This window comes from Hemiscyllium ocellatum, chromosome 26, assembly GCF_020745735.1.
Source record: "Hemiscyllium ocellatum isolate sHemOce1 chromosome 26, sHemOce1.pat.X.cur, whole genome shotgun sequence".
Taxonomy (NCBI): Eukaryota; Metazoa; Chordata; class Chondrichthyes; order Orectolobiformes; family Hemiscylliidae; genus Hemiscyllium; species Hemiscyllium ocellatum.
The window spans coordinates 53541090-53549778 of NC_083426.1; the positions used below are offsets into that span (position 1 = coordinate 53541090).

Below are 8689 nucleotides of genomic sequence, written 5' to 3' on the forward strand. Positions count from 1 at the left end.
ATGCGAGGTGCTGCATTTTGGGAAAGCAAATCTTAGCAGAACTTATACACTTAATGGCAAGGTTCTAGGGAGTGTTGCTGAACAAAGAGACCTTGGAGTGCAGGTTTGTAGCTCCTTGAAAGTGGAGTCGCAGGTAGATAGGATAGTGAAGAAGGCGTTTGGTATGCTTTCCTTTATTGGTCAGAGTATTGTGTACAGGAGTTGGGAGGTCATATTGCGGCTGTACAGGACATTGGTTAGGCCACTGTTGAATATTGCGTGCAATTCTGGTCTCTTTCCTATCGGAAAGATGTTGTGAAACTTGAAAGAGTTCGGAAAAGATTTACAATAATGTTGCCAGGGTTGGAGGATCTGAGCTACAGGGAGAGGCTGAACAAGCTGGGGCTGTTTTCCCTGGAGTGTCAGAGGCTGAGGGGTGACCTTATAGAGGTTTACAAAATTATGAGGGGCATGGATAGGATAAATAGACAAAGTCTTTTCCCTGGGGTGGGGGAGTCCAGAACTAGAGGGCATAGGTTTAGGGTGAGAGGGGAAAGATATAAAAGAGACCTAAGGGGCAATCTTTTCACAGAGGGTGGTACGGGTATGGAATGAGCTGCAAGAGACAGTGGTGGAGGCTGGTACAATTGCAACATTTAAGAGGCATTTGGATGGGTATGTGAATAGGAAGGGTTTGGAGGGATATGGGCGGGGTGCTGGCAGGTGGGAGTAGATTGGGTTGGACCGAAGGATCTGTTTCTGTGCTGTACATCTCTATGACTCTCCCCTGTCCCTTGTTCTGCTCTGCTATGTACACCCAGTCTGTGAGACTGCCCCCATCAGCACCTCCCTCTGGAGACAGTTCAATCCTGAACACCCAGTGGCTGCCATTCCACAGCAACCACTACTGACCTGTGATTGGTCAGTATCCTGGGTGGGGGCAGAGCATAGATGCCAGGGAATGCTGAGTTCCCAGGGGAAGGAGCATGGCTGTCTCGCCTGCTGTCCAGTGGCAGGGCAGCCCTTTAACAGCAGCCCCTCTCCTGCTCTTGTATCCCCCTGGGATGCCTCAGGGTCTTATTCCTGTGATACTGGAAGTCTGGGGTTTCACTACAGCCATCAGGCAGGATTATAATAACGGGGTTACCAGGGGTCAGTGGTCAGACTTTGCTAGGCTTTCACTCTCAGCAGCTGTCCCACTGTCCAATTCCATCTGTTTTCAGTTCCGAAGAGCCTGAGGCACCCAGCAATTTCTCCCCTCACTGACAGACTGACCCTACCCCTCCTTATCCTCACCACAGCACCAACTTTACCTTGTCTATCCTTCCAAGATATTGAATCTCCTCTAATCTTCAGTTCCCAATCATGATCAGTCCCACCTTCAAAATGGCAATTAAATAATGCATTCCAGTTTAGATTAGATTCCCGAAAGTGTGGAAACAGGCCCTTAGACCCAACCAGTCCACACCGACCCTCCGAAAAGTAACCCACCCAGAGCCATCTCCCTCTGACTAATGCACCTAACACTACGGGCAATTTAGCATGGCCAATTCACCTGACCCGCACATCTTTGGACTGTGGGAGGAAACCGGAGCACCCGGAGGAAACCCACGCAGACACGGGGAGAATGTACAAACTCCACACAGACTGTCACCCGAGGTTGGAATCGAACCTGAGACCCTGGTGCTGTGAGGCAGCAGTGCTACCCACTGAGCCACCGTGCCGCCTCATGCCTCCATTTACCGATTGTTGCCAATTGTTAACACAGGTAGTAACAGGAAAATATAAATGTTTACCATTCGAAATAACCCAGAGTACATACAAATCAAGGTGAAGAGGGAAAAAGGATTTCCCTTTGCAACGATTCACTTTGATTCATGCTTTTAGTCAATAATGGTTAGTTCACAGAGGAAGAAAGGATAAGGAATCGATGGATATCAGTTTGGGTGCCTGATGCACACACCGACAAGTCCCTGGGCATGTCCAGATGGCTCTGGGGCCTTCGGAGTAAACAGGTGCAGGAAAACACTGGATCAAGACGTCTTCCAGCTGTTCTTCAAGAGAATGATTGGATTCCCATTGGACTGTCAGGAAGAGTATTCAGAAAGGCAGAGGGATGAGCAGGGCAGACTTTCCCCAGACTGACATCTGAAGCAAAATCCAAACAGAGCAGCAATAAAACTCCATCAGGGCGTAGCTCTGAAGTGAGTCGGAGCAAGGGGTTAAATTCATGTGATTTCCAACAAGTGCATTTTACTAAGAAGCTCTAATACATTCTTTCATTGACCTTTTCAAAAGAAAATATTCTAGTATCTCCATGAAACGTATAGGTAACTTAGACAGAAGATATAAAATAACATTGAAAATATATAAAATGTATGACACTTGGGTGGTTGAGTTGCTGCTTCCTATGTTTTATAACTGTTCCTATTTTGTACCTTTCGGTTTCAGTGTTTAATGGTGGACTTACAGCCGGGAGTGTTCTTGCAAAAAGTAAGTGAATGCTTTCTCCCAGTGGATTTCTCGATGAGTGTGTTGCAGATTTTTGATTGGTTGGAGCTGGGTTTTAGAAAGAGCTTGCAGGCCTGTAACACAGTTTCAGACACTATCCTCACAACCCCTCAGCCCTTTTTTTAATGAGGACCCACAGTTATGATATTTTTTAAAGAATATTGGGAATGCTGCACAGATTTGGCAGCATCAGTCAAGATATTGAGTTAATGTTTCAGTTTCTGACCATTCAGCAGAATATCATTGCCCCTCGAAGTTCTTTAGTGGTCATGTAAAGGTGAATGTAACCAGGAAGAAGGTCTTCATTGGAAGAAGAATAGGTCTGATTGAAGGGAGGTGTCAAACTGCTGAAGAATGCTGTGGGATTTCCGGAACAAATGGGTGTTGCTGCATCATCAGTAAATGTCTTGGTTCTGTGTAACCCTTCTCGAGCTGGATCTTTCAAAGATGCAGTTTATGGACCAACTTAATTTGTTCTTCACCACCTGTTTTAATGGATTGCTGACTGATCACCAGACAGCTCTACTGTGGGAGCACTGAGCCCTGCGATGTACCAACTGGAGGCACTGACTATGAGGCTTGTCACATTTCACTCTCTTTGTTTTAACCCTGCAGGTTGGTGATGAGCATGATATTCTGCCCCACAAGTTGTACAAGGAGCTTCTGAACTCTCTGCAAAGCCAGAGAAAGACTTGTCAGTGTAAGAAGCCTCAGAGCTTGTTTATCCCTTGCTTACTAGAGCTGTCTTCTTTATAACTGCCTTCCTCTCACTTTGTGTCTGGCAAAATCCATTTCTTTAAGCAAAACTAGCATTTCAATGATTCTAATTTATTCTTGAATGGTTCCCTGGTTTGATTTCAAAGTACACTGTGCTTTAACTAATAACTCATGGTCTGATTTTCTCTCTCTTGTTTCCATGTCCATCTTCCATATCAGTGATCTCCTGTACAGACCATCTATATCTTGAACCTATCTGATGATTGAGAGTCATCATCTTTCTTCAACTCCTGTCTTACTCCCCACCTCCTCCCCTCCCCCTCTTCCCCCTCCAGATCTGGCAACCTCTCTTGTCTTTGAATTACAGTGAATGTTTGTCCCATTGCTCTCTGTGAGCCAGGGAAACCTATTCTTTCAGATATTCAACCACACAGTTACTTCTTCAAATCTGTCAGAGATGCAGGAGCAGCGAATTCCTGGTAACTTTCTAGATCTCGCCACCTCCACCATTCTCCATGTAAGTCTCTCTCCTCCATCACTCGGGTTTCTCTCAGTGGCATCTACTCTTTTCCAGTCCTTGCCGCATACCTGTGGGTGTGTTTTTCACATCCCTGTTGCACACGGGCAGGGAAAGAGGAGGATTCAATCCACTGGTCTCTATTCACGCCGTCACCTGAATTTTACTCTTTAAAGTTTTTAGTGAACATTCTCTTCATCTTCTCCGAATTGGGGTAAAACCTGACTTCATTGCCCCCTGCCTGAACTCCACATTCCCCGGATTACTGAACTCGGCACCACTCCCTTTCCCATCGTCATCGACTGCAATGGCTGGTTGACTTTGTCTTATTTTGATCTTGCAGTGGTGGTTAAGGAAACCCAGTTGATCAGTTCAAAGGGAGATTGTTTTGTTGTCAAGTTTTGGAGTTTGTCTCCTTTGGAGTAACGTTTCCAAAGGAAGACCTATCGATTGAGACAAAGCAGTTGCCTTGCTGGGTGCAGTGCTGAGCAGGAGGGCAGTTTGATGTTTAAAAAGGTCCCACTAATCTGGCTACAGAATTCTCACCACAATCATGAAGCCAGCAGATGGAGATTCTTACTGGTTTGCAAGAGCAGGCAGTTTAACCTGCACCCAAACCATATGCCTACCCCTAACCTGAATCCAAATGCTAGCCCTAACTCTAATGTATCCCCAACTCATCCCTTGCAGAATAGTTTGCAATCATGTGATAATTTGCAGGCTGAATGAGGGTCCTGACAGCTGGACTGTGAACATTCCTCCCATCCTTATCCCAACCCTTAGTCAAGGTGAGCATTCTATTCTTTCCTGGATGAAGGAGTTCTGGGATCTCAAGTTCCATACCGTGAGATGGGAACGCCAAACCCATTGGGCACCAGTCTGGGGCTGGAGATCAGTCTGGAGTTCCCATCCAGAGATCTGGTCTCCACTTGCAGTGACTACCAGGAGTGGAGTTTGAACCTTCTTCCCCAGCAGTATCCATGTCAGCACTGAGCCAATGGCTCACTCTGTGGATTACCAGTATAGCAGATGACAGATCCACAGAGTTGCCATCCACTCACTTGGAACAGGCACCACCACGGAGAACCTTACAGCTGGAGATGTCATTCCATCCATTGTGCTCATCCTGACTCTGAAAGAACGACTGAGTTGATTCCTTCCCCCATGGCTCCGATCTTCTCTTTTCCCATTCAAATATTAATCCAATTCCTTTCTGAAAGTTATTTTCTATGTCTGCTACTGCTGCCCACTCCAGATGACAACCGCTCACTCTGATTCTTTTCACTTTAACTCTGTCTAGTTGTTGGTCTGCAGCTGCATTGACGGCACTATATAAATGCAAGTTGTTTGGGTGGCATTTGAAGAGCTGGGAAGCAAAGCCTGCCACTGTGATATTCATGTCTCTGTCTGTCTTGGGTTTGTTCGCAGCCAGCCAGGAGCTAAATGACATGGTGACAAACGCCTTTGTGCTGTTCTTTGTTAAAGTCGCCGGACATTACTCTGATCACCTGAAGCGAAGCCGGAATGAAACTACATTTCAAGAGCGGCCATTCCGCAAGTCTGTCCCCTCCAAATCTATCCGCAGGTTCCTCAAGAGCTTCATGGCGACGCAGATGTTCTCACTGTTTGTCCAGGAGTTAGAGGGTCCTTTTTGCTCTCAGGAAGGTAAGGTGACAGCAGAGGGGCCAAGCCATCAGCCTGAACATGCGAGCAGCTCTCTCTGGTTCTACACTCTCTGTCCCAGATAAATGCAAATTACCGTGGAGCCAGATCTGAAAAAACAAACAAAGTGCTGGAGGAACTTGGCAGATCTGGCAGTATCTGTGGAGAGAGAAACAGTGTCAGTGTTTCAGGTCAAATATCCTCCTGCTGGACACTGTGTCCACACAGTAACTGCCGGAACTTCCTGCAGCTCTCTCTGTCCAGTTCCTTTTCATCCTGGGCACATCCCCTGCCCAACTCGTGCCCAACCTGACACCGCAATAAAGCATGTGTATTACCAGGGAGCACCAAATAAACTCACTGAAGCAGATCTGAAAATATACTTAAACCGTTGCGTGAGGATGGATACAGCGCGTACAAATGTTTCCCCACCCACGTGTACCTTCCCCGTCCCACAGGCATTTGGTCCACTTTGTGCTATTCTATCACGTGATCCGGAGCAGTTACCTCATCAAAGCCCACGGCCTGTATACACATTGTCTCTGCCTGACCTCTCTCCCTTTCTCTCCAGGGTTTTTTGAAAAGAAGATAAAAGAATACCGTGAGAACAAAACTAAAGTAAAGTAGGCTACGTTCTAGTAAAGGGAGGAGCTGACGTCAGGAGAACAGTGTAATACCAACCTGCCACTTCTCACCAAGAAAGACCTATCAGCACCAGGAGAACACCTCACTTCTTCTTCAGGGTCAAAGGAGGAGGTGGCTACCTCAGCAGCTTGTTTTCATTGCGAACAACTTATAAATTTTGAATGCTTATATTTAAAAGGACTCATTTCAGAAAGGACTGTTTGGAAAAGGGGAAGTGATACTCTTTGGTTTGATTGAAATGTGTGTTTTCCCTCTTAAACTTTTTTTTTGTGTGTGTGAATGTGGATTCAATGCCAGGCAAAGTTTTCAAAGCTGAGGTAAGGATGAAGGAAGCTGGAACTGCTCGGCCAGTCAGAGCAGTGCTGGTGGAGAATGGACCCGGGGTTTACTGTTTCTGATCTGTCAGAACTCCGGAAAGATTGAAAAGCAATACCTTTCACTGCAGTGAAAGGGGGATGCAGCAAGTTCAAAGGTGAGGGTGTCTGATTGGGTGAAAGCCAGGGGGATTAAGAGGAAAAGATTGTATGATGCAGTCGCTGAAGACAGTAGTGAAGGATGTAGAATCCAACTGGTGAGTGAATTGCTGCTGCATGTTGCAGCTAACCTCCCCGGCCTCCAGCTTATCACAGCTTCGAATTTGTTGTTCCTGACCCTTTTCTGCTGACTTCATGATTCTTGCATTTTTATCTTCAATATTACTGAGAAACTATATCTGGTCAAACCTCTTCATTTGCACTCACCAGGACAATTCATAAAAAAAAAAGGAAAAATTAAGGAAAAAAGCAGAAATTAAGCGAAAAGCAATCTCTAATTTGAAAAAAGCTTGGCAGTTAACTATCAGAAATTATTAACTGCTGCATCCTCCATGGTAACTTTTCTCTCCCAGTCAGAGTCAACTTATAAAATCTGTCTTTTTTTCCCTAGCAGTAATCAAGTCCTATATGACTAAACAACAAACTATCTATCTTCAGTTGAAATGGAAGGACATCGACCTGAAATGTTAACTCTGTCTTTCTCCACCGATGCTGCCTGACTTGCTGAGTACTAGTGTTTATCTTCTGTGATTGGGTGGGTCACAGTGTATCTGTCCCCGACCCCTGTCCGTTTCATTCCAAGCTATAGGTTGAAGATCTGGCTGGAGCTTTTGAGTGGGGAATCAGCTCTGACTCTGAAACCAGGACAGAAGTTGCTGGAAAAGCTCAGCAAGTCTGGCAGCATCTGTGGAGAGAAATCAGAGTTAACGTTTCAGGTCTACTGACCCTTCCTGAGAATTGTTGTAAGGGTCACTGGACCCAAAATGTGAACGGATTTCTCTCCACAGATGCTGCCAGACCGGCTGAGTTTTTCCAGCAATTTCTGTTTTTGTTTCTGATTCCCAGTCTGCCACTGTAACAATCCGAATCCACTTGTCAACCAATCACCTGTCACTGAAAAGATCTCAGAAGCACTGGTTGGCTGGAAGTGGGTCTGTCAACTCCCCTCTACTGCCCCCACGCTGACCTCTCCCCACATCTATGCCCCCCTCCCACACTCCAGTCCTGGCTCCTCCACACTGCCTGTATCTCCGACTGCCCCCTCTTGATGAGCGAGTGCTGCATGCCGGAGATACTGCCTTTTAGCTGAAACTTTAAACCAGAACTTCACCTGCTCCCTACGGAAGCTTCGATGGACCTAGTTGAAGATATGAATTTCGCACTAATGTCCTGACCAAGAACGATCCCAAAGTCAGCATCCTAAAAAACAGGATAATCTGCTGATTGTTACATTGCTGTGAAATGCTTTGGGGATAGTTAGGAAGGTTACTATATAAATGCACTCCCATTCCAGGCGGAGAATGGGGGACAAGTTGGAATTTCTCAGCCCTGAGTATGTTTTGTCCAGTTGAAACTTGCCAAAATTATACTGGGCCTCGTGAAACCTTTGTTGCTATGTCTTTTCCATTGATGGTTGTGTAATTAAAGCAGTGCACTGTAATGTGACAGAGATAATCTTTAATTATACACTCACTGGGTTAAGTTGCTGTTTCTGATCCTACTGTGAAGTATCAACCAGTGTAGAAAATCATGTGACAACATTGGCTGTACATAATCTGTTTTGCATTGGAAATGGAGATTTTAAATAAAATAATTTTAAGTCAAAATCTGGATTCAGATCATCTCACTGTAATATAAACAAAAAGGCTCTTGACAAGCCAGGAAGTGTTTGGCTTTGATCCCTGCTTCACCTCATATTTAGAATCCCCACAGTGCAGAAAGAGGCCATTTGGCCCATCACGTCTGCACCAAATCATCAAAGCATTCCCCCCCGCCCTATAAAATCCCACATGGAGGTTTTACCATGGCCTAGCCTACCCTGGACAATATGAGCGGGTTAGTATGGACAGGTCACCTGACCTGTACATCTTTGGACTCTGGGAAGAAACCAGAGCACCCAGAGGAAACCCACACAGACATTCACCCAAGGCTGGATTTGAACTTGGGTCTCTTAGCACTGCTGTCTCACAGTGCCACCACTGTGCTGACCTTTTCAATAAGGTTACCTGCATGAAACTTAATGTAAGACCATTTTGTATTCTTTCATGGGATATGACCAATGTTGACACAGCCTGCATTTATTGCCCATCCCCTAGTTGCTCCTTGAACTGGGTGTCCATTGCTC

The 8689-nt window shown here is 45.7% G+C and overlaps 1 protein-coding gene across 4 annotated transcripts in view; it reads left to right on the forward strand.

Annotated features, from left to right (window-relative positions):
• LOC132828474 (DENN domain-containing protein 2D-like) overlaps positions 1-8171 on the forward strand; it is an 81304-nt gene extending 73133 nt beyond the window's left edge. For all 4 annotated transcript variants that reach the window (XM_060845636.1, XM_060845637.1, XM_060845635.1 and 1 more), the window contains 4 exons: positions 2431-2472; positions 3106-3190; positions 5153-5389; positions 5958-8171. In XM_060845636.1, coding sequence (XP_060701619.1) covers positions 2431-2472; positions 3106-3190; positions 5153-5389; positions 5958-6013 — 420 coding nt within the window. In that variant the 3' untranslated portion in view covers positions 6014-8171. The remainder of the gene's footprint in view (positions 1-2430; positions 2473-3105; positions 3191-5152; positions 5390-5957) is intronic.
• Positions 8172-8689: the final 518 nt, after the last annotated feature.